We start from the raw sequence: 25785 nt of genomic DNA, 5'->3' as shown, positions 1-25785 counted from the left end.
TTTCCATAAAAGATAACCACCACGAAATAATCTAAGAATAACTCCTAGTCATTATATTACTTTGTGAATATTGATGACTCAAGGTGATTTTGTGACCAGCCTGGGATATAGTTCCTAAAATGACACTAAAACATTACTTATGCAGAATGACATGACAAAAGGCTTCCTATATAAACAACGTGCTGCCTACGATATGATACATATACAAATATGTTAGACAAACAAACTTACATAGAAAAAGAGACTAACCAAAACAAAAGAAACACTAGATTTTCTAAGCCATCGGGGTATCCATTGCCATTGTCACCAATCTGCCAGAAATATGATTAACACACCCCACCTGGGCACAAAAATAAAAATCTATGCTTCACTTCTTCTGCCTTTTCGTTACAGAGATAGGATCTGACTGCACATAGCCCTGCCAAATTTCACCACATAAATGCATTAATATCCCCCTAGAGAACACACTCAATGGTGGCATAAAACAAGGGACACCTGAATCAACAGATTTTAACAGGATTCTTAAGCCTTTAGTAATTAGCTCTCTTGAAATTTGCACGATGATAACAGAAGATAACTTACATCAGAAGAAAGTTGCTCACGGATATAGGACATTGATCGTTGCATAGCACCCAATGTGTCCCTGGAAACCTGAAACTTGACTTCAGACTCGCCAGAAATTGTGTCGGAGTCTTGAAGCTGAAACAATTTAAAGAATTTTAACAATCCAAACATTGATCAAAGGTATAGAGACGGAGAATCAAATCAAAGAAAAAAAATTATTAGAAACCAGACTGTCCATACAATTAAAACTAAAATAAAAAGAAACATCAAGTATTGCCCAAAAATGAAGAAGAAATGTGATATTGTGCGAGAGTGAAGATATAGGTCATCAAGAGGACAAATAAAGGCACACTCTTCTGCGTAGTGCCAAAAATAAACAGGTCTCAAATGATTTCTACAAAAATTTCATGAATGAAATTATTGCACCACATAGAAGCTGGTTGTATCAAAATATGGCTTCAATTTTGCCAATTACAGTTAGTTTTGAGATACTAGGCCTGTCATGAAGAGTTTATTAGTTCCATTCCCTTTTTATATCCAGAAAGAGTGAAAGACTAATTACAAGTATCGTCCTTCACAAGCCTATCAATAACAAGTATTTCTCGTGAATTCAAATCAACAACAACATTTAGATATCCTAAGTCCCGATTCCCCCCTACAAAAGAAGGAATAAAAGAAAACATAGCATGGTACAACAAAGTGATGCGTTTCAAAAATATTCTTATGGAAAAACAAAACAGCAGTGATCATTAATCAACACACCTTCAGATTTATTACAGCAACCTTATTAGCTGGTGTAGAAAGTTGTTCACTGATGCCGGCCATAGACTTCAACATTGGTTCCAAAGAAACTCTAGAGAGCTGAAACTTAACCTCCGTTTCTGCTGATGGAACCTTGGTATAATCTTGTAACTGCAATTGAAATATGCAAGGAACTTGAGCTCCTAACCAGTTGTTATTTGTTAAAATGTGCAAGTTAAAAGCAAAGAATTATGCCACAAATAAGTCTCCTACAAAATAAAGAAGGCATTTATACCCAAAAAGGGCTTAAGTTAATTCTGTTCCATAAACTTCTCAGGCAAGGATAGGTATCTCAACCAACTTTGACTAAATGAAGAATTCTACTGCCTCTTTCTCACTATTTTAGATTACTATGACCATACCTTCAGATTGATAACAGCTACTTTATTCCCCGGAGTTGAGCTTCTATTTTCCATTACCCATGTCATTGATTTCATACAGGGAAGAACTACCTACATGAATGAACCCAAAGACCAGTTCAACACCATCCAGTCCTATTCCAATAGCAGAAACACAGTAAATAAACAAACTAAACAAAACCAAAAAAGTTCTCATTCATTTACCATGTTTTCATCTTGACCATCATCTCGCTGGACAGATACTGGAGCCATTCTAGGGAAGTTTAGATCGCCAAATGACTGTTGAACAGGTGCACCAGCATCATTAAGATTAAACCTCCTTGTTGTTTCATCATGCCGTGGCCACAAAAGAGGGGGTGTATCTGATCTTGAAGTCTGGTTTTTCTTGTCATCATGAGCATTGCTGATACTCCTACTACTAGCCGGTGCAACTTTTGCAAAATTTCGCTTTGCGACAGCAACTTTCTTTCCTACATCTCTAAGAGCACCCATTGCAGCACTATAAGTTTCCACAGATATTGCCCCATCCTCCGCATATTTTATGGCTTCTCGACACAGAGTGCCATACCGAGATGTCATAGAATCCAGTCCATGTGATTCACTGGCATGTTCATCCAATCCAACATAACTTTTTGCATTCCTTGTCCACCGTTTCAAGATGTAATGGGATGGTAAAGTAAGTACATTAGTAACAGTGAAAACAGTAAGGACATGCCTACACAGAATGCCTGAATACTCAAACATTTGACAACTACAGTCAGCCTTCAACTCGGAATGGTTTAATGTGACAATATATGCCTTTTGGTCATCCTCAAATTTAGCAACCCTGAATATGCTATTTGCCCCTTCTTCTTCAATTCTGTTTGCAGTATAAACAAAAGTTTCAACTAGTTCCTCTTGAAACTTTGAAAATACTTTTCGTGTATAAAGATTAGCAGTCTGTTTCTCCATTGGTGAAGGTGTCTTCAAAACAGGTTGGCTGCAAATTGTCTCAGAATCTAATTCTATTTCCCTTTCAAACCACATCTCCATAGCTTGTTCATACTGCCTAAAGAAAATTGGTAATGTTGTTTGCGGGTTAACAAAACCATCGAAAAAAGAGCTATCAAATCCATGATTAGGAGATATTGCAGCAAAAAATGAATCACGGAAATATGCTGGGACCCACTGAGCACGAGCATTGTACAATGACTGCAGCCATTCATTTCTTCCAAGTTCATACTTTTCCATAATAGAATTCCAAGATGAATCAAACTCTTCAATCGTTTCGGTCAGGTTAATACAATTATAAAGTTCACCCTGAAAATTTGGATGCATGTGACATACATGAGCCAACCTTTCCTGACCTTCTCTCAAGACATCCCACTTGTTTAGACAGTGCCGTGCATGGGGGAAAACTTGTGAAACTGCACTCTGAATGGCTCTATCTTGACCAGTAGTGATAGAAATGGGGTGGCGGTCATTCATTGCTGTCAGAAATGTCTTGAGAAGCCACACAAAAGAATCTTCAGAATCATCCAAAAGGAGTGCAGAACCAAATAAAATTGTCTGGCCATGATGGTTTACCCCAGTGAATGGTACAAATGGCACTTTGTATTGATACACTTTGAATGTTGTGTCCAGACTAATTGCATCACCGAAATGATTGTAAGCACTCCTTGATCTTGCATCTGCCCAAAACACATTAGACATATGGTTATCTTCATCAAGTTGTATAGCATAGAAGAAACCAGGGTTTTCCGCCTGCATTCTCTTAAAATACTCCAGCAGGTTCTGACAATCCCTCCCAAGTGTCTTCTTCTGAACAGGCTGTTTAACAGTATAATTAATTGATGTAGAATTTTTTATTTGGTGATTAGTCTTCGCAACAACTGCAGGAACTTGGTGATTAGTCTTAGCAGCAACTGCAGGAACTTGGTGATTAGTCTTGGTAGCAACTGCAGAAACTTGGTGATTAGTCTTAGCACCAACTGCAGGAAAATTCCTACTACCATGAATGTTCTCAGTGGAATTGCGATTCCCAGGAGCCCTATCCATAGATATATACATGACACCACTGGGAACAAGCCCCACTCCTTGGTAAGTTTCAGGCATTGTTCTTCCAACACTAGAAAAGTGCCTTCGTGGCTGAAGACTGTGCACTTCACCGGAACTTGACGTGGAATGACTATGCTCCTTCACAAATTTTGTAACAAACCACTTATGTTGACCCTTTCGCTCTATCCTAATCATTGCATTACAAGTTTCATTAGGCTTTCTTTTTAAACCATCGCCACCACAAACAAATTCCCGATACGCATTTGCCCCATCAGGTTTTGAACGACTCTGCGGGCTAGCTTTGGGAGTGAAACCCAAACGTCGGGCATACTCGTTATAGAAATTCTTTGCAGCATCTTCAGATTCAAACCCCATACCAAGATGTGGCTCGGAAGCCCCATCCTCAACATGAGAACCAGAGTTTTCAGCATTGTTAACTTCCCCATCACTAGGTTCAGCAGCTCCATCATCTGTAGCAGATAGATGGCCACTTCTTTCCCCCATGTTTAAGTACCACTTGGACATCCACCTTCAACAATTTATGCTGCAAAATTACTCAGCAACTATTTCGTGGGTAACACCATGCATCAAGAACCAATGCCTTCAATCATATCAAACAGAAAGACCATCTAAGTTGCCAAGGTTACAAGTAAATGCAAAACTACACAATGCAGCTCCTGAAGTTTTGGAAATTGATCTTCTTCAACCACCACCCTGGACTTCTTTAAACAAAATGCCGCTATCATGTCCTCTTCACACCTGTTAAATTAATTCCACCTCCAATGTTCTCAATAATGAAATGAAGCTTAACAAAAGTAAAGAATAACACAAGCGAGCTTTTTGGAATTTTCTTTTGAAAATTAAGGAAACATGATAGATGTTACTAAACATACCAAATGAAGCTAACAATTTGTGACAAACAAACTATTTATGATAAAGACAAAGTCTTGTTTAAAGTGTACGTTATCAATTCAAAACTGACAAAATTCACCAGAAATCTCATATATCAAAACATACTAACAAAACAAAAAGTTCATTTAAGTAGGGTGACATCATAGGTACATGACACAATTTCAATCCTCAATTTTAAAAAATAACAAAAAATTCTGATTCCAGGTCAAAACTGCAAAAGTGCAAAATTTATAGTGAAATTCACATAAGGAACGGAAGGAAAGAAAAATCATCTATAGACAGTAGCTGTTGCAGAAATCATTACGGAAAATTAGGAACCCTAACTTACAGTAACAAAAGGCTAAGTATAGCTATGATAAATTAATTCGAAAAAAAAAACCTTCAAATTTCGGCGTTGAAGAACCTCAACTCGCGTCAACAACGAGATTGAGGGGACAAAAGAACCGTGTTAGGGTTTTCTGAAGCTCCGGGCGATTTCAGAGTAGGGAGAGAGAAGGAAGACGGTATGTGAGAGAGAGAAAGAAGAGTGAGAGAGTGGATGTCGCGTGGGTTTCGGTTGCATATGACATAAGTACACACGCGCCTTGTCAACCGTTGGATTTGCATCGTACGGCTAGTGTTTGTTGAGAAGGAACTCGGTTCGCTGTTATCAAAGTCGAAAGTTGATTTAATTTTCTGTGTTTCTGTTTGTAGTGCGCGGGATCATCTCACGTGCACGGCGCATGACTGTGGGCTCGCCATAGACCATAGTGCACCACTACACTGGGAATATGATAGAAAAGTAAAAGTATTTCTTAATTATTTATTTTTAAATAAGATCACTCAAATTTTCACCTTTCCTCGTTTGAGATTACAATTTTGATGCAAGTAAACATTTTTTATACGGCATAGTTTTAGTTTTAATTATAAATTATAAATTATAAATAAATGCATAATAATTAAACTTCAAAATATAGAAAACCCACGATACACACAACGAGCTGCTACTATGTATGATTAAATCAAATATATATTGCCACAATAATAAAATTTGTTAATCTCAAACCTTAAAAAAATAAAAAAATAAAGTGTTGAACACAAATTTTTTTATTGAACGGAAAAAATTAAATTATAAAATAAAAATAAATAAATAATACTTATAACAAAATATCTAATAATTTTAAACTATTAATTTATATTAAAATAATTGTGAGTGATTTTTTTTAGAAATTAAAGGGATAATAACTCCCTTCTGTAATCACTGGGAGGATTATCAACAAATGGAATCAAGAATTAACTTTGAAACTCTCCTTAGCCAATCAGTCCTTCCCTACATGTGTGTTGAACTCTAACATTCCAACAGCATAAACAACATAACTCTATTGATAACTTTGTGTACAATATTTTTCAAGTTTTGTTGTCTCCAGTCCACCAATTCGTCTTTTTTGAGTTCTCTCACGTATAATAATTTTTACTACTGTTTATCATTTACGTATTATTTTAGTTTTCAGCATTACAATTAAGCATCTATCATCTATCCTTGAACCCAATGTACAACGCACGTCAAGGTAGTACAAACAAAATTTTGTGTGTTCATTGATCTCAAGTGCAAGTTATTCAGACCAATAAATTGTACTGTTTAATTTTTCACATGAAACTATTTAATCTTTTCCTGCTTCAAAAAAAAATAGATAAAACAAATTTGATTAGAAGATCTTGCTAAGCCAAAAATAATATCTTAAAAATTCATATAAAAAAAACAATCTAAAGGGTAATAATATCAGTTACAGGTAACTCAGTTGGATCAAAGTCATCATCAAGAGTCTTAGAAAGCCTCAACAAGCTCCTCATGGCCAATATAGCCATGGGGTTCACATCATGCATGGACCGTGCAAACAAGCACCGGCAAGCCTCATTCGCCGCCGCAAACACCGCCTCATTTTTATTACTCCCCGGTCCCATCAAACAATGCGCCAGAATCCTCACCACAGGCTGCATCAGCTCCCACGGCATCGGTATCCTCCCTTCCGCCGCCGCCTCCTCCACCGCCTTTCCACCACCTTTACCTTTACCCTTACCTTTCTCTTTCTCTTTCTCTTTCTCTTTCTCTTTCTCTTTCTTTTTCACGTCGATTTTGATTTCTGTTATTCTTTCTTCCTCGAAATGTTTATACATGCTACCGTCTTGTCCCGCCCAAATCTTACAAAACTCGCAGAAATCCACCTTCGACTCTGTCGGCATTGAAGATATCTTGCTGTAGAAGAGTTCTAACGCTACGCCGACGATTCTTGCTCTTCTCGTTGACCTAACGGTTCCGTGAGGCTCGAGCGTTGGGGAAACAACGGCGATGTTGAGATCCGTGGCGGAGTTTTTCGAAGGCGATGGAGTTTTTGACTCGTGGTAGAGGCTAGGGTGGGAGAGATCAGGGAGCGTGGCGGTTACGGGCTGTCCGGCGCGTGAGGTTGTTTCATGCGCGTAGAATGCTAACAGAACGGCTTCAAAACCGGCTTGAGGCTTTCGGTTATGGATTCGAGAGAGGTAGAGACCGGTGATGAGAGGGAGGAAGCGGAGGACGAGGAGTTGGAGGTCGGGGACGGAGGATTGGAAGGTGTCGTATAGCCAGCGGCAGAGGTTGTTGTCGCCGATGCCTGAGTTTGGGCGGCGGAGGAGGGCGGAGATGGGAGGGTAGAGGGCGGAGGGATCGTGTGAGGAGAGCGGGGATGAGAGGATTGAAGAGAGGGATTGCATTGCGGATTTGATCTTGTCTTGGTGGGCGGGGTTGGTGGCAGCGGTGTTGGCTGGTGCGGTGGTGGGGGCGGTGGCGGGTGCGGTGGTGGGGGAGGTTTCCTCTTCTTCCGAGGAGGAGGAGGACGACGAAGAGGACGAAGACGACGTCATGTTTTTGTTGTAATTGTTTTAGTTGTGACGTGTGAGAGGGGACAGAAGAGAATGAAATGGCAGAAAATTTGTTTGAGAGAGAAAGAGAGAGAGGCGTAATTGAGGGAGAAAAAATAGGATCTTATTCTTATAACTGTTCTTGTAGATTATGATGATAACAATACCATGTGATCATGTTTTGTGCAACTCTAATTAACTAGATGAAATTCTCCTATTAATTTCAAAATAATTATAGGTAACTAGATTCTACTATGATTATGATACAGTAATTATAGTGATTATTTTAAAATAAACTATACGTGAGTAAATTTTAGTATGATTATATTATAATAATAATTAAAAGCATAATTTGGGCAAATCACACTATTAAACTAGAGTGGAGGAGAAATTACGTTATTTAATCAAAGCAAAAGATGTAACGTGAATTAACCATAAGCATGTTTCTATGTAATTCGAATTAGGAAACCAAGAGTAATTCAAATTACATCAATTTGAATTAACAGGGAAGTGTAATTCGAATTTGATCCATTCGAATTATGCATGCATTAAGTCATATGTAGTTTGATCCATTCGAATTATGAGGGAAGCAATTTAAAGTATAGTTCGAATCTGACTCCTTCAAATTATCAATCTATCTACGTGAATTCGATGACATAAATATAATCCATGCAATTATTTTAATACACAACAATTATATCTATATGGAGCCAATGCTAGATCGAATTCAATTAGTTCGATAATATGAGTCTATAAAAAAGTTGCATTTTATAAAGCTTAAAAATTTTTATTATGTGATATATTAATAACAATTTTTAAATTAAACATGGTTACGATTAGTACTATAAAAATTTGTAATGTACTTTTTTACTAACTTATCACGTAATAAAAATTTTTAAACTTTGTAAAATGTAATTTTTTTATAGACTCATATTATCGAACTAATTGAATTCGATTTAGCAATGGCTCCATATAGATATAATTGTTGTGTATTAAAATAATTACATGGAATATATTTATGTCATGAAATTCACGTGGGTGTCTTGATAATTCGAAGGAGTCATATTCGAACTACACTTTGAATTGCTTCCCTCATAATTCGAATCAGTGTGATTCGAACTCCCCTAAGTCAACCTTTATGCGTAATTCAAACTACTGATTCGAACTACCTATGACTTAATGCATGCATAATTCGAATTACTCTTGATTTCCTAATTCGAATTAACTTTGATTCAAATTACATAGAAACATGCTTCTGGTTGATCCATATTACGTTTTTTGCTTGTTGAATCACGTAATTTCTCTTCCACTTTGGTTTAATAATGTGATTTGCCCGCATAATTTTTTATATTTTAGTAATATTTTTTAACAATATTTAATAAAAAATATTTTTTAATTTTAGTAATATTTTTTAAATAAATAGTCAAATTAGTCCCTAAAAAATAATTCGTTTTTTAAATTAGTTTTCAAAATATTTTTTTAATTAAATTCATCTTTTAAAAATTTTAAACTAATCATGTTAGGTTTTTAGTTACTTTCTTTGTTAATATGGTGTCAAAATTTGTTAACGTGCCACGTTAAATAACATCTCAATACATAGTTAGAAATTTTAATTGACTATTAATATAAAGAGTTATGCTAGGTAATCAATGACTTTTTTAAACAACATAAACAACTATCAATCAAATAAAAATACACTATATCTCTAAATTATCCAATTAAATCTTAATATTAAAATAATCATCTGTACACCTAATAAAATGAATATTTGATATGTCTATTATTTATATTGTTTAATATTTTTATTATTTATCTATATTTTTCCTAATATAAAAATCTTATAGAAAATGATGGTGGATATTGGCGATGATAGTGACGAAAATAGTGGTATTTTGTCTCTTTTAATAATTCTTTGACGCGTGTCGAATTAATGTTATATGTGAGTAAATTATGTAAGTTTTAAATAAAGACATTAATAGAAAGGACAAAATATCTGATAGAATTAATAGTTAAAAACTATAATGTCATTTTCAATCGATGAGAGATCGAATGAGAGTTAGCAAAATGATAAAGGGACGGTTGGGAAATGTTTCAAAATTAAAAAAGATGCTGCTGTGCATGCACGTTTCATATCAACGCCTTATTCACGTTTTTCAGATAAATTTTAGGGTAAAATGTATATTTAAATTAAGATGAAACTAAAATTATACTATTCACCTAAAATGAAAAATGTTACATGAATCTTTTAATTGGACATTTTTATATAAATCGAATGAGGTCTATTCGAATTATACAACCCAACACTAATTTAAATCAAGGCAATTTGAATTATAGAGAAAATGCAAATTGAATTTGACCAATTCGATTTATACATGGATGAAATCTTGTATTAAATCGTAAGGGTGACCGCATATCAAATCAGATCGGATATGGCCTAAATTTCTATCAGAACCGTACTAAAATCATCGAATGGGACTTGATTCAATATTCGCAGTTTTTTAAACTTGAATCCGATTCGATCTGATCCGCACATTTGTGGATCGGATCAGATATCGGATATATCCGCATTTCGCAAAATACAAAACTATTTTTAAAAATTTATTTTTATTAAAAAACAAGTATAATTACCCGTGCCATGTACGTGATAAGATTGAAATTATAATTTTAAATTATTTTTTAAAAATTAATTTAAATTATAATAATTTGATTAATAAAAAAGTAATATGTTATGTATTATTTTTTTTATTTAGTGTTAATTAAATTAACTCTAAAATAGTTATTAATCGGTTTTAATAATCTACTTTTTTCTATAAATCAGACATATATACTGAATGTGATCATAAATAATATAGTAATAGTTAAATCCACCAATAAATATATTAGTTATTATCAAACTATAAAACAAATTAAATATAAAGGCTATTAGCACTTATAAATCTATAAAATCGCACTGTCTATGTTGCTTGCAAGGGTTTACTTATCAAATAAACTTAAAATATGAACAAAAAATATTTATAAATTAGACCTAGCATCACTTGAAAGAATAATGAAAAATAATCAACTTACCTTATCATCATGAGAACCATTTCTATATAAGTCGTCTTGTTCTTATCAAATTTGGATGAGACTTTCCGTAACTTTATATATATATATATATATATATATATATTACGGTAATTTTTCTTAATATATATACATATACATAAATAATTCTATATATATATATATATATATATATATATATATATATAATATATGAATTATATTTTATTAAACTCTATGTTACCGGTTATTAAAAATATTAAAATATATGAACAAAAAATATTTATAAAATGGACCTAATATCACTTGAAAGAATCATAGAAAATAATAAACTTATCTTACTATTCATGAGAATCATTTTTATGTAAGTCGTCTTGTTCTTGTCAAATTTGGATAGAACTTTCCATAACCTTATATATTAATTTTGTTAAATATATATATATATATATATATATATATATATATATATATATATATATATATATTACGGTAGTTTTTCTTAATATATATACATATACATAAATAATTATATACATATACATAAATAAAAAAATATGTGAATTATATTTTATTAAATTCTATGTTACCGGTTATTAAAAACATCTAAATCACATATATTAATTATTTTTTTGTTATAATTATTTTGTTTTATATATATGATTATTTTTTATACCTATATATATTCCTCAATTCCGACTCCATTCGTACGCATATTAACAATTTTTTTCTAATAGTGATGTTTTAATTTTTCGTTTTCCTTTTTTTCACGTAACTTTCTTTTTTTTTTAATAGTGATATTTTAATATTTTTTTAAATACATTTTTTAATAATTATATTACTAATCTGAAATATAAAATGAGAAAGAAAATAAACTTAAAAATCATAAAAAAAAGAAATTTTATATTAAAAATATAAAAAACAATATATTCAAAAAGAATAATCGTAATATATAAATTGAGTCAACAATTTAAATTTCTCTAAAACTAATTTAATCAAATACCAATATTAGAAATAAATTACTTAAATAATATTTAATCTATTCTAATCCTTAGACACGTATAGATTAGAGTCATTCTCGTAATGACAACGAACTGAAACAACGTCGTAAGTTCGAACATTTAGAATTCGTGCAAATTCAGATCATTCATTTGTTCTTTGAAAACCTTCTGTATCCTTGATAGAGTTGAATCGAAATTCCTTTTATGGAAAAAGAGTTACGGATATGGCTTTGATGTGTTGGAGACCAAAATTCGGAAGTCACTATTTATATTTGAGTGTCACACCCATTAAACCCGAACGACCAAATAAAATAGTATCTCTGGTTTTATTCTCATTTAATTCTAAATCAAAAGTAATAATGACTTATTTAGTTCAGCATTTATGATAATAAATGAGATGGCCATTATATAAGTCATTTAATATAAAATAGCTTAATTTACGATTATAATTAATATATATATTGCCCATAAATAGATTAGGAAATAATAATTTCATAACAAAATAATCATTCAATTTTAATTACAATTAATTGATTGATAGAAATTATAATAAATTGTATGATATTTAAAAAACCAAATCAATTAGTTGATATAGTTAATTTATTATAATAAAATAAATTTAATGAGTTAAAAGAAATAAATTGAAAAACACCATCAGAAACATGTTACGACAGTTTTATCATTAAGTGCAGAAATTTAATTTTTACATAATAGAATAGATATTTACAGATTATTATATTAAATACAGACTAAAAAAATACACTAAACAAAATAAAAGCATCAATGGTAAAATATAACCTAAAAAATCACTTAAATTCAAAAAGAACATGTGATGAATTATAATAAATCTATATATGAGAAGTAAAAGTAAAATAAACAATTAAAAATAAAGTAAAAAGAGCAATTAAAAAAAGTAAAAGAAGATAGAAAAGATAATGTGTGGAGTAGATAAAAAATGTATTGCAATAGAAGATTAATATAATTAATTAATACAAAAGATGAAATAGAAAAATTAAAATATGATCTTATTAAAAAAATTTCAGAAAAATATTTTAAAAAAGAACCTATTAATCAACTTTTATAAAAATATTACAAAAAATTTAAATTATCTTTAAATAAAATAATAATACCCTTAAGAATTATTAATCAAAATAAATAAAAAAATTAATATAAAACAAAATCATAGAAAAATATTAGCAAAATTAAGATAAAAAAACAAAAATAAAAAATTACAAATATTTTACGTGAAGTACAAAATAGAGAAGGAGAAAAGGGATATATAAAATAATAAGACAATAATTTAAATTAATTGAGTTCATTTATTTCATTGCTTTATATATTATTTATTAAATAATTTAATATTTATATCGATCATATTAAATAATAAATTAGTTATAATTCATTTGGTTTAATGAATCGAATTGAATTTAAAATAATTTGATATTTACTCTAATTAAATTAAATATTTGAAGTTATGATTAATGTAATTTAATGAATCAAATAAAATATTAAATGATAAGATATTTATCCTAATTAAATAAAATTACATAATTGATTAGTTATAATTAATACAATTGAATGAATCAAACACATTAAATTGAGAAATAATTTAGTTAATTTGTGTTTTAAGGACACATTTTAAAAATATTTATTTTGCAACAACTTTTATAAAAGATTTTTTATAATATTTTTAATTTATGGTTTAAAGGCACAGTTATGTAAATCGAATGAGATCCATTCGAATTATATAATCCAACACTAACTTGAATCAGGGCAATTCGGATTACAGAGAAAATGCAAATCGAATCTGACCAATTCGATATATACATGGACGAAATCTTGTATTAAATCGTAGGGGTGACCGCATATCAGATCGGATATGACCAAAATTTCGATCAGAACCGTACTAAAATCATCGGATCGGATTTGATCCAAAATTCGCAGTTTTTAAACTTGGATCCGATTCGATCTGATTCGCACATTTGTGAATCGGATCGGATATCGGATATATCCGCAAAATACAAAACTCTTTTTAAAATCTTTTTTTTATTAAAAAATATCAATAAAATTCATTTTTTCTATTGTTTTAAATATGTTTACTACTAAAATAATATTAAACATACTTTTCTTAAATAATAAATTAAAATAATACAACATATATGATAATTATTAGTTGAAATAAAATATATAAAGAATATTTACTTATTTATTTCCTTTTTTTGTGGATATGCAGATTGGATATGCGGATATCTACATAAAATTCGTAATCCAATCCTATTAGTGTGCGGATCGGATCCATATCTGCAATTTTCGGATCAGATTCGGATAAACACCACGGATATACGGATCGGATCCAATCCATGAACACCCCTATTAAATCGAATAACATTGATTCGAATTATGCATGCATGTGAACACCTCACTAATTCGAATGACACCAATTCGAATAACACCTCATAATTTCCTTATATAATTCGAACTTTACTGATTCGAATTACCATGAACATATAAATCAAAGAAGGTAAATTCGATTTACTGTGACACCAACATATATAAACATGATGTGAATGTGAAATTATTGCCATTAGAGTGAAAGATAATGGCTAGTGAGGATAGTTTTATAGTGTTGGTGTACTATAGAGGGTCGATTAAGAAAAAAACACGCTCTGAAATTAAGTTTACTGATAAGGATCCTCTCAGTATTTTTCTGAAACCTACAACGAGCTTTGCTGAGTTCCTAAATTCTATAATCCAAAAACTGGGGTTGCAAGGCGTGAAACGAGTTGAGAAGCTATTCTATCGAATTCTGATTTCAGTTTTGCGAGATGATGTAAAATACGATTCGTTTGTCATATGCAATGATAAGGATTTGGAGGTTCTGTTCCATTGTCGTCGACAATTTTTTTAGGTCAGGACCCCTGAGCTGTTGGCCAAGCTTGTCGATGTGGTCTCCAGCTCACGAGGTTCAAACCAGAATCCCCCAGCTCTAGCAATGCCAGTCTGTTCTAGTTCGAGGCCTGTTGGTGCCTCGTCATCCGTGCCTGTGATTGCCTCCCCGTCCTTCGCAGCTGATCTACACCATAGTGGCGATAGAGGAGTTGGTATTACTGATGCGGCATCGGTTTTATTACACGGTGGCACACTGGATGGTATAGACGATTTACTGCGAGATGATGATGACGATGATGATGTGGATCCGAACATAATTGCCAATGATATCGGTGATGATATAGTAGCGAGTAATCCTGCTGGGGCTGACGAAGCCTAGCTCAGGGACCCAACAGTACCCCCGCACTTTTCAACTTTGGATTGGGATGCCATGAGATAGCAGGGGGTTCCTAGCAAACTTATTGGATTTGGTGCAAGAGATACACAGAGTACCAAAAGTCTAGCGGAGTTTTAGGTTGGTCACTAGTTTCAGAATAAATAGGAGGTCGTGTTAAGCGTGAAGACCTATAGCATCCGACGCGGGGTTCAGAACAAAGTAGTAGAGTCCGATTATCGCAAGTACTTTGGGAAGTGTAAGAAATTTGGCAACGGTGCACATGGTTGATTCAGATCAGTCTCCGCCAGCGTAGAGGTATTTGGGAGGTAAAACAGTACAATAGACCTCATACTTGTCTTGCCATGTCGATATCGAGTGATCACAGGAGTGTTGATTATCATGTGATCTCAGCATTCATACTGCCAGTGATTAGAGCTGATGCAGCTGTGTGTATCAAGGTACTGCTGAACGTGACAGAGGCACATTTCGGTTCTAGACCGACTTACAGGAGAGTTTGGTTGGCTAAGTAGAAGGTCGTGGCACATATTTACGGAGATTGGAATGATTCATATAATGAGTTACCGCGATGGGTCCTAGGTGTACAAATGACGATGTCTGGTAGTGTTGCAGTGTTGAGGACGAGTCTTGTGCGAGTGGGTGGGCAAGTGGACCAGGAGCAGGCCTATTTTCACCGAATTTTTTGGACATTCTCACCGTGTATTGAGGCCTTCCGACATTACAAGCCGTTAGTCAGTATTGACGGGACCCACCTGTACAGCAAATATGGTGGTACATTGCTTGTTGCAATTGCCCAGGACGGGAACTCCAACATTCTGCCGGTTGCATTCGCACTTGTGGAGGGTGAGAATGCTAAGTCATGGTCGGTTTTTTCTATCCCACCTTCGCCAGCACGTGACTCCGCAATCGGGTATTCTAGTGATATTAGATCGGCACAACGGTATCAAGGCAGCACTTGAGGCTCCCGACGGAGGTTGGCTACCACCTGCTGTATAGCGTGCATTCTGTATTCAACATGTGGCCGCAAATTTTGCCCTGACTTTTAAGGGCAAGGATGCACGCAGGCTTCTGGTGAACGCGGCATATGTCAAGACTGAGGTTGAATTTGATTACTGGTTTGATATCCTACGAACTGAAAACCCTGCCATGTATGACTAGGCTAACAGGATTGAGTATTCGATGTGAACTCAACATCGGGATAAGGGTAGGAGATTCGGACATCTGACGACAAATATCTTCGAGTGTGTGAATTTGACATTGAAGGGAGTGAGGAACCTTCCAGTTTGTTCATTGGTGAAATCCATGTACGGGAGGTTATCCTAGCTATTTGTTCGCAAGGGGAGAGAGGCAGAGGCCCAGTTGGGAACCGGACAACAGTTTAGTCGGCATCTGATGAAGTCTATAGAGGCTAATCTGAAGAAGTCACGATGTTTCATAGTGACTTTGTACGATAGGGATAATTCTAAGTTCGCTGTCGCTGAGACCACGCCTACTTAGTCGTTCTCACTTGGTAGTTACAGAGTGTCACTTAGGGATCAGACATGTGATTGCGGATATTTTCAGGCACTTTATTATCCATTCTGTCATGCCTTAGCTTGTTGTGCATATTCACGTCTGACTTGGTAGCCCTATGTGCATCAGGTGTATCGCCTTAGCTCGATTTTCAGCATGTATCGGATGGGGAAGTGTGATCCTCCAAAGTCTGCATCAAGACCCTCACTGGTCAGCAGGTCTGATAGAAGCTGACCTAGACTAACCCATGTATGGCTCTCATGTATAGCCTGGTCATCACTGGGGACACCGACAAAGTAATCACCGAATGGCCCTCCGCCATCTCCCCCGCCGCCCTCCTCCAAATCATCACCCACACTAGAACCATACGAGTATCCACCATGGGATCCTCTACCACCGCCACCATGCGCACCTCTTCCAAGTCCACTCCCCATCTCACCGTCACCTCCTCCATGATGCCCGCCATCATGTCCACCATCAGCCCCATCATGATCCCTACCATCACCATCCTTGTAAAGACTGTCATCATCATCATGTCCACTTCTCCCTTATCTCCAGCTCTAACTCGACGACCATCCCTCCCAGTCTGTCCAGCACGACCCCTACCTCGTCCATCACCTCTACCCTTGCCCTCACCTTCCGCCATCGCATGCTCGAGCCACCGCCACTCACGCTGGCTCCTACGTGTCTCAACACGAGCTCTTTGCTCAACTCGACGCCTATTTGGAACATTATCTACCCGATCCTTGTCAGGAACTTGACATGGACCTCGCTGAGTCACCTCGACCATAATAGGAATGGCCCTGGGGTTACCGAGGAAGAGCTTAGGTGTTAGGTGATAGGAATCTCCTGCCATGCTGGCTCCACCAATCCAGAAACTCATGCGACAGACTTGGCGGGTTGTCTCAGTGGAGGTGCCAAAACTGCAAGCTGTGTGAGAACCATCGATCACCACCTCTGTCATCCTTCGACATCAAGATGGCTCGGGGTCAAGGTTGTACTCCACCAAACTGCGGTAGTACCCGATCTATCTGGTGCCACTCTATGACTGCAAAATATATCAACGCTGTCACGGACCTCCAGAACGCCGTATGATGAGGCTCCAATATCTCCAGATGCACCACCTGAACTACATCATGAGAGTTATACGACATCCAAATGAAATGTGAATAGAAATAGTTATGACATGTCATCATTAAATATATAGTGTTGCCAATTCAAGAGAGATTTTAACTATATAGAGTGATTGAAATATTCACATTTCCAGCCTGTAAGAGATCTATTATGAGCCTCCAACTCGCAACTCGAGGTCCCTTCTCGCTCGCTGTAGGGTTGTGACCTGACCATCTGCAACCCAAACCCAAGTTATCACTAAATGAAGCTAACAACAAATAATTGTGACAAATAAAGCATTTGAATAGAATAGTACCTCGAGGCCAAAGGCCAGCCGAACGTATCATGTCTAGCGGGTCTAATTCAAGGAATTGCTAGAAGATCCATGATTGAAGCAGCTATAATGGTCCGGCTAACTTCACAACGTGCCTGTTCCCCACGCGGCACATGCACCAGTATAACCATGAGAGAGCAACTGATCCCCAATTGTACCCACCCATGTCCTCAAGCCTGGCTACGTATGGCAGCCACCTAATGTAAATGCGAGTACTGGACTTGTCGCCAAATAGCTGAGTCCCCAACATAATCATGCTATAGGCCCGGGCATACCTCCTAACAGTGGCCTCATCGGCACCATCAGTAAACTCTCTGAATGTCTACTGGAACCAACTGCATTTCACTGCGAACTTGTATATGCAGTTCGCAGGAGGCAATACACCCAGCAACTCCTTAAACCACGCCCGAGCTGGACAACCACCCTCGATGTATGTCTCAAAATCTGTCAGTGGTCCATCGATCGGTAGCCGTAACTGGTACGCCACGTCTTGTAGTGTAATTGCGCACTCCCCGAACAGCATATGAAACGTGTACGTTTTCGGACGCCATCGCTCCACGAATGCACTAACTAGCGGCTCATCCAACCTAAACCAAGCTCGTTCAGCCTCACAAGATGGTATAAACCGGCCATCTGCAAGTACGGAACGATCCTCTCGTCCAAGCGCATACCCTACTGTCGTCGCATGCTCATGTTACATCGGTGGGGTTGCATAAAGAATGTATCAAATTGTGTCTGATCTCGGAACATATTTATACAACATTATTAACTAATACATATATCCAAAGAATACAACTTGTACGCAACCAAATAATGTTACGCGTTCAAATACATCATATATGCATCAAACGGGGTCTAATAAAAAATAGTATAACATTAACAAAAAATTGACTTTAACGACTGAGTTTAATGTTAACAAAAAAAAATCTGACTCTAAATAAGTTGCACCCCCCATTATCTTTACTACTCATACTCTTTTACTTATTTGTAATCACTATCCAAATTAAAACTTGCTCCGTCGAACCTCTAAAACTAACAAATCACCAATACAGCAACTCTATCTAACTTAACAATTCTAAATAATGATTAGCGTTATAAGAAACAAAAAAAAAAAGTAACACATGAAATCCTATTTTAGAAAAAAATGTGCGCACTAACCTTTTCATTGATGACACTAGCTATATGAGCGACTCCATCCAAACGATAAAGTCGGTCTGGGTTATTCCCCATCAGTGGAATATCCAAATGTTGAACACTTTCTTGGAGTTTTAGGATAGGGTTTTTTTCTGAAATTTGGTGGGGCAGAGATTTGAAATTGTAGTTCGAATGAGCTCAACTCGAACTATATTTATAGGGTAGACATTGGTAATTCGAATGAGTCCAATTCAAATTACCTTAGGCTACTTCTTGGTGATAATTCGAATCAACCCACGTCGAAATTAGTTACTATAGGCAAATCGAAACAGCTTGTTTTGAATTACCATGTGCACAAAACTGCTTGTAATTCGAACTGGTGTCATTCGAATTAGTGGGATGTTCACGTGCATGCATAATTCGAATCAATGTGATTCGATTTAATACAAGATTTCGTCCATGTATAAATCAAATTGGTCAGATTCGATTTGTATTTTCTTTAGTAATTCGAATTGCCTTGATTCGAATTAGTGTTGGATTGCATAATTCGAATGGGTCTCATTCGATTTACATAAAAACGTCCGGTTGGGAGATTCAGGTAACGTTTTTCATTTTGGGTGAATTGTGTAATTTTGGTTTAAATATGCATTTTATCCAAAATTTAAAAATTTTTTCGAAAGAATTTATGATAAATTTATAAGTTATAAAATACTGAAAAAAATCAAATAAATGATTGAAAAACTGAAATCTTAGATTTATAGTATTTTTTGTGTGTCTACTTATAGGTATTTAGAAAATTATAATACTTGACATAATTTATTTTTCTGATTTTTTTATCTAATTTCTTTATGACCTATAAATATATCGTTACAATTGTAGGAAAACTTATTCCCTACTATTTGTAGTATTGCTAAAAAAATAATGAATAGACCACAAAAATTATCCTTCAATTAATTATTGAAAAAATACTCGTCAAATTATTTAACCACAAAATACTATTAAAATATTTTAAAATACATAAAATATTATTAAAATATTTAAAAAGTAATAAAACTAATTTTAAAATATTTTTATAACTAATAAATAATTTTTGTATTTAACAAATATTATATATATATTTTTTAAATTATTCTTAATCATTAATAAAAAAATAAAAAATATTGTTTAATATAAAATTATTAAATTTTAGCGATAAAAGTTTTTGTTTTTTTAATCAGATTCTTTTTAGTGACAAAAAAAATTTGATTAGAAAAACAAAAAAATCGTCAAACTTACAAAAAATATCGTCAAAATCCAATAATTAAATTCTTCGAAGAAGGTATATTTTATAGTTAGATATTTGATTTGAAGAGTTTAAAATATTTGTATTGTTAATAAATTTAAAAAGTATTTTCATTAATAATTTAATTATTTAGGGCATTTGTAGTAAAATAATTAATTATGAAAACCAGAAGGATAGAAGCGTGAATTCGCGGATTGATTAGTGTTCTCTTCAAAGTTCACGGTGACCACCGAACACTGAGGGTGAAATTTGGGGATCTGATTACTTCATAGTTCTAACTTGTAACCCTAACCACATAACGCCTCTTAGCTTCATTCAATTCACACCTTCACCTTTTTCTCTCTGCTTCTTCTCCGCTTCCACGCTTTTCTTTCTTCCGCTCAAGGTAATTCTTCTTTCCATTCTCAATCGGAATATCTTTTGTTCAATTTCCCCATTTTGCATTTGTTTTTTGTGTGTGTGGGGTTCTTTTTCTATTTTCTGTTAGCTCGTCATCCTTGAATTTTTCTTAATTTCGTTTTTTAATATATATTTTTTATTCTTTTGCAGAAAATTGAGGATTTCTCTATCGTTTTATTTGGCTACCGATTATTTCTAAGCTGATTTTTGGCCCTACCTTGGTTATCTTATTCGTAGGAAGCTTCAATTAGGGTTTCAGCTTCTTTTTTTCCCCCAAATTCGAATTTTGTTGGCTTAGGTATTTGGATAATTTGTTAGAATTTGTGTGCTACTGGAGGGTTTGAATTTTCAACCCTATTGTTTTGGAGTATAGCATCCCATTCTTTTATGGCATTTAGGTGCCCAAGGAGTACTACTGAGGTTTCTGAAAAATTGGTAGATTTTGTAGCAAATCCAGGCATAGGCATAGTTGAACCAACTCTAGTTAGTCACAAACCAAATAGTGAAGGAATTTCAATCTCTGATATTGTTCCGAGTACAAAGGGTGAGTATAGGAAGGGTGACAGTTTGAAGGGAGCATCAAAGTTTAATTCCAAGAAAGGAATCAAAGCCTCTGGCAGTGGTTTGAATCAATCATCATTGACTGCTGAAGTGGTTTATGATTGCCGTCGGTCCATCACCGACCTTCCTCCGGCGATAATTTCCGAGATTCTGAATTGCCTTGACCCCAAAGACCTTGGCATTGTTTCGTGCGTCTCCACGATTCTCCATAGGCTTGCGTCCGAGCACCATGCTTGGAAGGAGTTCTATGCTGAAAGGTGGGAACTTCCAGCAGTTCCTGTGGCCCTGGAATTAGATGTTGCTGATGAGAAGTCATGGAAGGAGCTATTTGTGGAGAGGGAGTTTAGGAGTAAGACTTTCATGGGACGTTACACTATGGATGTATTGTATGGCCATACTGAAGCAGTTCGGACCGTTTTCCTGTTGGCCTCTGCAAAGCTTATATTTACCTCTGGGTATGACTCTGTTGTGAGGATGTGGGACATGGAGGACGGGTTATCAATCGCATCGTCACGGCCCCTTGGCTGCACCATTCGTGCTGTTGCAGCAGATAGAAGACTGCTGGTTGCTGGTGGTACTGATGGATTTATTCATTGTTGGAGGGCTGTGGAAGGACTACCCCATCTGTTTGACCTTAGAGGGTCTCAGGACCAGAATACTGAGGTTAGACTTTGGGGACATGAGGGTCCAGTGACATCACTTGCTTTAGATTTAACAAGGATTTACAGTGGTTCGTGGGACACGACTGTTCGAGTGTGGGACCGTCATTCAATGAAGTGCATTGAGGTGCTAAGGCACAGCGATTGGGTTTACGGACTTGTCCCTCATGATACTACAGTTGCCAGCATATCAGGTTCAGATGTGTACATTTGGGATACCAATAGTGGGAGTTTGTTGACTATCATTTTCAGTGCTCATGTTGGCAACACTTATGCTTTGGCAAGAAGCCATACAGGGGATTTCCTTTTCACTGGAGGTGAAGATGGTTCAATACACATGTATGAGATCATAGACGACGGCTGTGAGGCCAAAGCTTGGCAAGTTGCTGCTTGGATTCCTCACACAGGTCCTGTGTATTCACTTGCCTTTGAGTTTCCATGGCTTGTGTCAGCATCAAGTGATGGCAAGCTTGCTCTAATTGATGTGCGAAAGCTGCTGAGGACTAGCAGGCATGCTCTGAGGAAGAGGAGTTCAAAGGTGAAGTATTTCGATGGTGGTGCAATAGAGCCCCCACAGAGGATGTTGCATGGATTTAAGAGCAATCTTTTTGCTGTAGATATAGGAGCTGATCGGATTGTCTGTGGTGGGGAAGAGGGTGTTGTCAGGATCTGGGATTTCTCTCATGCTTTAGAAATTGAGCGTAGAGCCCGGGCACTTAGAGGAATGCGGTTAGAGCACCGGATGAGGCGGCGTAAGCTCCAAACGGAGCTGAGCAGCAGCAAAGGTGGCCGTAGTGATCAATGTTCAGTTGCGGCGGCCAAGAAGAGTTCAGTGAATTGTATCTGGCCCAACAAACGTGGGTTAAGTGGAAAGGTGAAGGCATAGTTATGGTCCCTGTTGTGTGCTTCGATGCACAATTGTCTATTTCTGCTCTTACATAATTGATGTATACGGTATTTGGATTTAGTTTCTCTCTTATATTAGCATGATTTAATCAGGCATATTTTTAGTAATTGGATCAAAGAAGACTCCAGGTTTAGAAAGTAAAGTGTTGTTTATGTCCATTGCCTACTGAATTTTGATGTGAAATTCAGTGGAAACTTTATTCCCATTACTAGGGATTTGGGTGACAGGAGTCACAGGACCATGACTTATTAAGACAGTAGGTGAAAATGTCACTTAGTTAAACATTAATTCTCAATGATTGATTGATTAAAAGAAAAATTATCAATTAACTATGAACATGCGCTGTATTACCCGAAACTTTGATTAACTTGACCCAACTCACGGAAATTTCATGAAAGGGGTAGGAATCTTCGAGCAAAGTAAAATTTAATACTATAATTATAATCGAAATCATATACAAATACAACACAATTTAACAATTAAGCATCAATCTCTAGTTAATACAAGTGATTCAACACACACCCACCTTTAAGTTAATTCATATTTTCTTTCATTCCAAACTTCATGTACTATCAAAGTTCGTTAGTCTGGCCAGACATATATATCCATGTCTTAATCTTAGAACTTAGATGGATAAGCTTGTTGCCAGAAATTGGCCATTCTAATTTCCTCCTCTTGTTTTTACAATTTATTTACTTTTTTATTTCTTAGATAAGAAAAACAAATGAATGAAATCATAAATTTTGCTGACAATGAGGTTGTTGAGAAATGCTAAGCACATGACCTTTCCCTTGTCTTCTCAAATGTAAACTGAAAAACAGAAATACACACTTTGTCCTGTTTTAAGTTCATCTACAACCAAATGGGAAAACTATTGAAGAGAAACCATTAAAATAGCTACACTTATTGGAATGATTTAGCAGCAAAATCAGTTTTTATAGCCAAGGCTATGCAGAGCAACATGAAAATAAGAGGGTTTGATGTTCAAGTTGTTGTTATGCTAATGAGCATGTTAAGCTTAGTTTATTGTCAAAACAAAGAGGTAGTCACTACCACTAACATTGATGGTGGTAGAATTGGTTCACATTCATATGCATTTTATGTGTTAGGTGATTCCTCAGTTGATTGTGGAGACAACACTCTCTTCTACCCTCTCCTTCATGGTCATTTCTCTTTGTATCCATGTAATGGCTCTGATTCCACACTTCTTCCTCAACTTCTTGGTATGATCTCTTTTCTCTTTACTCTTATCTTTCTGTGCTTGCTCTCAAATACATTAGGATTGTTGAACTGAAATTGTTGTTGTAGCTGAAAAGATTGGACTGAAATCAATGAGACCATTCTATGGTCAAAATGGATCTGTAGAGGAGATCTTTGGGGGTCTCAACTTTGGATCAACACAAGCAACAATCATGAACCAGGGAAGCCAAAGCCACCAATCACTCAACCAACAACTCCGGCAAGTTTCCGAGACCATGCAGCTGTTGCAGCTGCATCTGGCCACGGACATTGCTCTCCAATTCACAAGATCCTCCATCTTTGCTCTCTCATTCGGCAAAGACGATTACATTGATCTCTTCCTTCAGAACTCTACCAACCAAATGTCCAACCACACTTTTGCCACCATTCTTGTGGATCAAATGACAAATGCAGTGAGGTACCTCTATGATGCAAATGCAAGGAAGATCATATGCTTCGGAATCCTTCCTTTGGGGTGCACTCCACGCGTAGCGTGGGAGATGAATCGCACGTCAGATTACAATGGAAGTGGTTGTGAGGAGCAAGTGAATGATTTGATCATGGAATACAATAACTTGCTAGAGGAACATATGGCCAAGCTTAACACTGAACTCCCTGAAATTCATGTGGTGTTCTGTGATGTATACCATGGAATGATGGAGATTATCAACCAACCTTGGCTTTTTGGTATGTTAATTTCTCCCTTCTTAAACTTCATGATTATTATTAACAAAAAAAAATTGACCAAAATTATAGATACTTTGAATTGTGTTTTATACATTTGTATTTTGTATAGTACATACAAATATTTATTAAGAAATACTTATATGTTCTACGAATGAATGAAGTACAATCTATTTAAATACTCAAGGAGCATACAATAAGGTTTTTTAAAAAATATTTATAGGCATTTCACGTTGTATTGTATATTGAATCGATTCATGTGTACACCACCATTTGGTGTGTGCTACTCCAATTGGGAATGGCATCTCATCTAATAATAATAAGAAGAATAAGTGTCTTTTTCGGTCCCTTATCATTGACTCGAATGATATAGTGCCATTCACAATTCGAATCCTTAACCAGTTTCTAATCATTCAAGTAATTGGTCTAAGCGGCTCTTATAAGCATTGATTTTTCAAGAACTACTTAAACTAATTATTTAAATGGTTAGAAATTAATCAAAGATTTTTAAATTATGATATGATATTTTCTTTTAAAAAAATTATCATAGACCGAAAAAAATATTTAACATAACTCGGTCTGGAGATAATATCCAAAATGAATAGCCAACACCTTTTTAAATTGTGAAACATGAAAGTGAACATGATTAGGTTTGTGAATGTACAGGTTTTGTAGACACAAAGACTGCATGTTGTGGACTAGGCTTGAATGGTGCAATGATAGGATGCATGTCCATGGACATAGCATGCAATGAACCTTCAAAACACCTATGGTGGGATCTATTGAACCCTACACAAGCAGTAAACTCAATCCTAGCTGATGCAGCGTGGTCTGGCTCACTAATCTCAAATCTTTGCCATCCTATCACCATCCGTGAATTGTTCAACATCAAAGTGTAGAAGAAACAACCACCACCATTTTTCTTGATTGATCATATCTTTTTACCCTATATGTTAGCTTTGAAGATGTTACAAAACACAAGTTCTTAAAGTCTAGCTTACTCCATTTGCTTTTAGTATTTAATACACCATAAAGAACAGGTTGTTAATGTGATCTTATAAATATAATTATGATTTACTAAAGTGGGTATT

The 25785-nt window shown here is 35.3% G+C and overlaps 4 protein-coding genes across 4 annotated transcripts; 2 read left to right on the top strand and 2 right to left on the bottom strand.

Moving 5' to 3' along the window:
• Window positions 1-27: 27 nt before the first annotated feature.
• On the bottom strand, window positions 28-5330 carry FRS3 (FAR1-related sequence 3). The gene is made up of 6 exons (XM_016310616.3): window positions 5053-5330; window positions 1929-4520; window positions 1728-1817; window positions 1327-1476; window positions 583-699; window positions 28-418 (listed from the first exon to the last, which is right to left on the bottom strand). Exons 2-6 carry the CDS (start codon window positions 4284-4286, stop codon window positions 368-370), a joined length of 2766 nt encoding a protein of 921 aa, XP_016166102.1. The 5' UTR covers window positions 4287-4520; window positions 5053-5330; the 3' UTR covers window positions 28-367.
• Window positions 5331-6372: 1042 nt separating this feature from the next.
• LOC107606578 (hyccin) lies at window positions 6373-7550 on the bottom strand. Its single transcript, XM_016308625.3, has one exon. The coding sequence runs from the start codon at window positions 7548-7550 to the stop codon at window positions 6417-6419; it is 1134 nt and encodes a 377-aa protein (XP_016164111.2). The 3' UTR covers window positions 6373-6416.
• Window positions 7551-20403: 12853 nt separating this feature from the next.
• FBX2 (F-box protein 2) lies at window positions 20404-23053 on the top strand. Its single transcript, XM_021107122.2, has 2 exons — window positions 20404-20630; window positions 20795-23053. Exon 2 carries the CDS (start codon window positions 21032-21034, stop codon window positions 22748-22750), a length of 1719 nt encoding a protein of 572 aa, XP_020962781.1. The 5' UTR covers window positions 20404-20630; window positions 20795-21031; the 3' UTR covers window positions 22751-23053.
• Window positions 23054-23534: 481 nt separating this feature from the next.
• On the top strand, window positions 23535-25776 carry LOC107606580 (GDSL esterase/lipase At1g71250). The gene is made up of 3 exons (XM_021107123.2): window positions 23535-23994; window positions 24080-24697; window positions 25361-25776. Exons 1-3 carry the CDS (start codon window positions 23721-23723, stop codon window positions 25591-25593), a joined length of 1125 nt encoding a protein of 374 aa, XP_020962782.1. The 5' UTR covers window positions 23535-23720; the 3' UTR covers window positions 25594-25776.
• The last annotated feature ends 9 nt before the right edge of the window (window positions 25777-25785 follow it).

The sequence above is a fragment of the Arachis ipaensis genome, chromosome B7 (genome assembly GCF_059453495.1).
Source record: "Arachis ipaensis isolate K30076 ecotype BB chromosome B7, ASM5945349v1, whole genome shotgun sequence".
Classification (NCBI taxonomy): Eukaryota; Viridiplantae; Streptophyta; class Magnoliopsida; order Fabales; family Fabaceae; genus Arachis; species Arachis ipaensis.
Note: the sequence above shows the minus strand (reverse complement) of the source record. Positions and strands in the feature narration are given on the sequence as shown.